The sequence below is a fragment of the Hyalella azteca genome, unplaced genomic scaffold, assembly GCF_000764305.2.
Source record: "Hyalella azteca isolate HAZT.00-mixed unplaced genomic scaffold, Hazt_2.0.2 contig17993, whole genome shotgun sequence".
Taxonomy (NCBI): Eukaryota; Metazoa; Arthropoda; class Malacostraca; order Amphipoda; family Hyalellidae; genus Hyalella; species Hyalella azteca.
The window spans coordinates 1-6,517 of NW_025947752.1; the positions used below are offsets into that span (position 1 = coordinate 1).

The 6,517-nt window shown below is 37.5% G+C and overlaps 1 protein-coding gene across 1 annotated transcript; it reads right to left on the reverse strand.

Moving 5' to 3' along the window:
- Positions 1-8: 8 nt before the first annotated feature.
- On the reverse strand, positions 9-6,306 carry LOC108672006 (the record flags this gene model as incomplete). The annotated part of the gene is made up of 6 exons (XM_018159617.2): positions 6,099-6,306; positions 4,854-5,016; positions 3,686-3,758; positions 3,212-3,576; positions 2,748-2,917; positions 9-117 (listed from the first exon to the last, which is right to left on the reverse strand). Coding segments are annotated over exons 1-6 (929 nt in total), but the record flags the coding sequence as incomplete, so codon positions are not given.
- Positions 6,307-6,517: the final 211 nt, after the last annotated feature.

Sequence of the window (6,517 nt, forward strand, 5' to 3'; positions counted from 1 at the left end):
GTACCTGCAGCAGGAGGACGTGTGTGATGATGCAGGAGGAGTGCAGGAGGCGGGCGCTGCTGCAGCACTGGTCGCTGAGGCTCAGCAGGCGCGGCACGGCGGTCTCCTCACCAGCAGCTGCTCACCACACAAGGCGCGTGTTATACCCACTGAAAATTAACAGACGCAGCAGCTTCTGATTTGGAGTACTGGTACCTACCAGAAGCTGGGGCAACTCTAAATTTTGTTAGGGTACCGCTTAGAAATACATTGGTTAAGGGCCCCAATTTAATGAATTAAAAAGTTCAATTTGAATAGTAAATTGCACTTTATTCAAGCATTAAAGTCACGACATTCATGAAATCGAGTCCATGAGTAAAGAAACGACCAAAATAAATCAGATTCACGATTTTAGTACATTAATTTGTCAGTTGATGGTAGAAAAAAGCTTATCAATTTGCAATTATTGAAGATTTGAAATTTAATGAAGTCATAGTTATACAAAGTTGCTCTCAGGGTTAGCGATTTTTTGATTTTTTTTAAAAAAATAAAAAAAATCAAAAATCAATGATTTTTTTTTATTTATTTGATTTTTTCATCTTTTTCGCCTTTTTGAGGTGTTATTTTTTATTTTGCAATTAGCCTACTAACAATAACAGTATATGGATCATAATTGATGGTTAAAAAAGGCACTTATTGCCTTCAATAATGGCCAATAGGCCAAGGTGGTGTTTACCACTTATAAGGGATTTTTGGGTAAACAACTATTGATAAGTCTTTTCATTAGCTTTGTAAAGTTTGTATGGAGCAAGGTAATGAGCTAAATATTGACCATTTAACTGGCTTCAATATACAAAAACACTTCAGGAATGCAGATCTCCTAGACATTGAAGAGTCACATAACAGATAGGTGACTGATAGCACAGTGCACAGCACTATCAATAGATCTACCAGTTTTATGTCCTATAAATCTACCAGACTCTACCCTCTATACACACTGACTAGTAGTGACTGAGTGACTGACTGCACTGTTCCCATTTAATTCAGACCAATAAACCAATACTAAACATAAACNAGACACTAACATGGGGTCATCTTATCGACCAATTTCTCTTCTAAGTCCAATAGCCAAAACACTGGAAAAAATTATCCTTGCCACAATCTCATCTCATCTCCCTAACATTGAACACCAACATGGCTTCAAACAACACCATTCTACCATCACAGCACTCCAACGTATCACAGAACACATAGCCACAGGTTTCAATCAAAAACGCCCGCCACTTCGAACAATAGCTGTAGCATTAGACATGAGCAAAGCATTTGATACGGTAAATCTGCTCACACTCATCAACAAACTTTCCACAACCGCAATAGAGCACACTACACTTAAATACATAGCAAATTACATCAAAGGCAGAAAAGGTTTCACAAAAGTCAACAATACCAATTCAAAACAGAAATTATTCAAAACAGGTGTACCACACGGCGGAGTCCTATCACCCACACTGTTCAACATATACGTTTCAGATATACCCTCACCTCCACCCAATATTAAAATAATTACATACGCAGACGATATAACTATCTTATCCTCCCACAAAGACTATAACACTGCTGCACAAGTCCTTCTTCCATACCGACAAACCATACACACATGGTCCACAGAAAACCAACTACAACTCAATGCAACAAAAAGCACTGCCACTCTTTTCACACCTGACCCGGCCGAATATAGCACACAATTCAACCTCAATATCAATAATACACTCATTCCAACAGTACGCAACCCTAAAATACTTGGACTTACCTTTGACCCAAAGCTCACCTTCAGCACTCACATTAGCAATACTCACGACAAAGCCAATAATACCATCAAAATAATCAAATAACTAACAGCCACACAATGGGGAAAACAAAAAGAACTACTCACAACCAAATTTCAAACAATCACGCGTCCAATCCTTGAATCGCAAACTCATCCTGGTCACCAATTATATCACCCACGCAAATGAACAAACTCCAAACAGTCCAGAATGCAGCACTCAGGATAGCCACAGGATGTACCGCAGACACCTACATCCACCACCTTCACCAAGAAACCAAACTCCTACCCCTAACACAACACCTCAAACTTCACGCCTCACAACTCAGACAGAAAGCACAAAACCCAACCCACCCACTACATAACCTCACCCTTCAGCCGCACCCACACCGTCTCATGAAACAAACCATTTTCCACAACACAGGTTTCACCACCAACCTAGATACTCTGCCTGCACAAGCTACACAGGACACAATCAAACAAAATCTCAAAACAATCCACACTACAATTACAGAAAACTATCTTGCAACCCTCCCTCACAACAAAATTTTAAACATGCCCGCACCACAGATTCACCCATCTGAAATCAACCTACCTAGACCTGCACGCCGGAACCTTGACCAACTTCGCACAAATAAATCACCGCTACTTCTCTCATATCTAAATAAAATAGACCCTGCCACACACCCTTCTCCACTTTGCCCACTCTGTCTGTCTAACACGCACGTCACCATTCATCTTTTCTCCTGCCCTGAAATGCCCACATCCCTGTCGGTGGGTGACCTTTGGTCGGACCCTGTAAACGCTGCAGGGCTGCTGGCCCGCTGGGGCGGCCGGCTTGGCTGGCCCCAGAACTGGGTCTAGGCCCCGCCTCGCGCTATGAAGCGAGGCGGGGAGGGTCAACAACAACAACAACTTAAGTTTGTAGTCCGCGGACACTCACAGTCGTCAGGCAGGAGGATACAGGATCGGATTTTTTGCCAGGCAGTCACGATGCGGTCGCTGGTGTGTTGTGCCAGCAAAGAAGAAACTCTGCTGCCAGCACAGAGTCTTGCTGCTTTTTCTGTCAGCGTTTTAGGACTGCACAGCTGATAAGTCACTGGGTCCCGAACCCTGTAGAGGGAAAATGATAATGCAGGCAATTGAAATGTGAGCACATATGAAATCAGCTATTTAAAGTTAAGTCTAACTGCTACCATAAATAAGATAGTGTTTAATTGATTTTGGCATTTAATTGATCTTAGATGGGAAGGCTATTATTATAAAAATCAAATTCGATCCATCAGATCCATTATTCAATAAACAATAGGCAAAAACAGAAAAATTTGGTATCAAGGCATTCTGAAAACAAAAACAATAATTGAAAATTAATCATATCTCACAATGATTATCAATATCGAAGCTTACTTTTCAGGTTTGTACTTGAGAGCATTGGCAACTTCAGAACAAGGTTTGTTATCACAGCAAGAACAGATATTATCAGAGGAGCTGTGTGTAGAATTATCAGCAAGCCGACCCATATTAGAACTCTTGCTGCAGTTCATTAAAGAGCTCAGTCCTGCATAAGAGTTGTGGCTGCTACTCTCAGAAGAGATGTGAGAATGAGTGCTGCTGTTGAATGTTTTACTGATGGCCATGGCTGTGAGAGGTGGAGTGTCGTCTGTGTTGCTGTTGTGATCAGAATTTGTGGTTGCCTCCTGGGACTTGAATGGAAGCTTCAATGAGCCTGTAAGCTCCGCTAGAGCATACAAGTCTTCTATCGGTTGCAAAACCTGGAAATAGAACACATTTCACTAATATAGAAATTTAATTTAGACAATAGATTATAAAATTATAGGTATAACATTTTTGGCCTGGTTTGAAATTAGAAAGTAAGCTCACATTTGGAGCATTTGTTGACCGTATGGCAGATAACATGTAGTGGGACAGAGCAGCTTGTTCCATGTATGCCAACCTGAAGCAAAAAAAAAAAAAAAAAAAAACTCACAGAACGAAAAACATACATATATATATATATATATACAAAAAATTGAAATTCATTCAAGAGAGAGGCTAAAAAAAGAGCATGTTAGAAATTTTGCATAGAGAGGTGGTTAAATAAATGAAAAAGAAGCAATTTTGATAATTACTAATATCAAAGCTTTCTTGATCTCAGCTAAAAATTAAACTATATATATGTAACCTACAAAATAGTGAATATTGAATGAAATTAAACCATCTAATTTCTCGCAATTCATACTTTATAGTTAATTATAATATCCTACATCAGTTCAGATACTCATCTATGAAGCCAAGAGCAGAAATAACCAAAAAGATCAAAGCTTGGAAACAAACCAGGTATCATCTGGCAAAGATCTATGGACTACTTAATTTGGTTCAGATTATGAAGTGAGAGAATACTTACATGAGAATACTTAACTCCACATGGAAAGACAACTGTTGGCTCCCTTTAGAGTCATTCAGTAACATTATAAAGAATATATAGTCTCTTGCATGGAACATCTCAATTATTGTTCCATAAAGTTATATCGTAATATTCTTATATGCTCTCATTATACAAAGATATTTTAATCTGCACAAGTTTTTGTGACACCAGGATCCATGTGTCTGTTCAATGAGGCAACATTGTCAACCCATTTAATTGCACTTGAACAGGATTGAATTAATGGCATCATTCTTACATTTTTTATATGGGTTTAAATTATTAGAATCCTTTTATAGACACTTTCATTGTACCCCAATGGATTGATACTTACAAATATAATTAAAAACTCATTTCAAAAATGATAAATATTTCAGAGAGCACCTTAGCCATTTAATGAAAATTTGAGAATAATTAGTGGAAATTATGCTAGTTTAGAGTTTAGAAACAAAAGTTTTTAATAAAATATGATATAAAATTCAGATGCATAAAGGTTTAATTTAGATTTTTTGACAAAGGATCATACCTAGCTTGAGGAATGAAAATATTCCAGAAATTAATTAAAAAAATAAGAATAAACAATTTTTTTCATGAGTTCATTAAGTTAACAAATAAATCATTGCAAACCTTGCATGTTTTAGAGCAGCAGTGGCATTGTTCAAATGTTGTTGGGTGGATGAGCGCACAGCAGTTGGCGTGAGGTGCTCAGTGAGGCTCTCCAGCAGTTGACCAAGCTGGGGGTTGTTGGTCACAGTCTCTACGCTGATGTGTATTGGCAGGCTTTGGCTCACTGAAAAATATATGCACATTGAAAAAGGACAGAAGTTACAGAACTTAATGGAGTGAGCATGGATAGTTTCAGCACTCAGCAGACATGTGAAACTTTGGCAAGCAGCATATAATTTAGTTGCCACTTGCTGGTAAATATTACTTAAATCTATATTATTCATACTTCTTAAGTTCTTATGCGTTATGCCCAAGCAGCCCAAGTAGGTACTTTTTAGGCCTCAGATAAAATTGTACTGCAAACAAAATTCTATTTAAATCTGCTACCTTTCCTGCAAAGTACAATCAACCTGAAAGTCAATTTTATATTAAAAAAAGATTGAGATAAGGTTAGGTAGGTAATTTTCTTTATATTCAAATTCCTTGAAATTTTTCAAGCAATTTAAGTACCGTAGGTAAATGAACTGATATGAACTTGTATTTCACCTAGAAAGTGGAAGGGCTTCAAAATTTAATTTGAAACAGTAAACTGATTGTATTTAATAATTTTGATTATGGTTCAACTTTAAACATGAAAGGAAATACCTACATTAGCCTAAAAAGCCTATTTAATGTAAAATTCAAAATCAACATCTTACCTATGCTTAGCTATTATAAGCTATAAAGCACTTGGGTTACATCCCTATCAAATATCAATCAATGACAACCTCAAAGTAAAAAGCTTGTGCAACCTAAAAGTCTTTGAGCATTGAGCAATGAATAATAGGTAATAATATTGATGTTCAAAACTTCAATTCTGCATGATAGGCAGAGACATTCAGACAATAAATAGGACCTTAATTAACAAATTTATTTATTGTTACTGATGAGTGATGACCTAGTAGCATGATAACTACAATGAAGGAGTGACTTTGAAATATCTGTTGAATAGGTTTTAATGTCAATTTCATAAATTTTTATGATGGATTTGAATTACGGAGCAGGCAATAAGTCCAGCAGCTATCTCAATCAATCGTCAGTTATGGAAAGATTGGGTTCCAAAGGCCAGATCCCTTGTGAATCAAGTCACGAAAAGTTCAAGAATCGGCAACAGGCCATGGACCTAGTATTTCTTCAACGCCGACACTTCTATTCTAATAAACTTACATAATGAAGACAAAGCATCTGGCGATAAAACAGGAGAATCAGCCCGCATGGCTAAATATGATATACAAACTAGTAATGAATATGGATAATTTATTATATAAATGCCGAATACATGATTGACTGGTCTATTTATTCCATTTCCAGTTGATTTTGTCTAGTACAGCCAGGAACTTTGTAAACACAAAACAAAAATTCAGAATTTTAAATCGACAACGGACATTAAATTCATCCGCCGTTACGGAAAACTAAAGCTGAGATCATTGGAACTGTTGCTTGATAAATTTATTAGGACGCAGGCCTGTCGCCAATTCTTAACATCGCAGAACGTTCACAGCATTTTCCGGTCTCGAACGCGCAACTCACTGCTTCAATTTTGCTTTGCTTAACCGCCCGGTCTCCTTGCCGATTATGACTAGAAA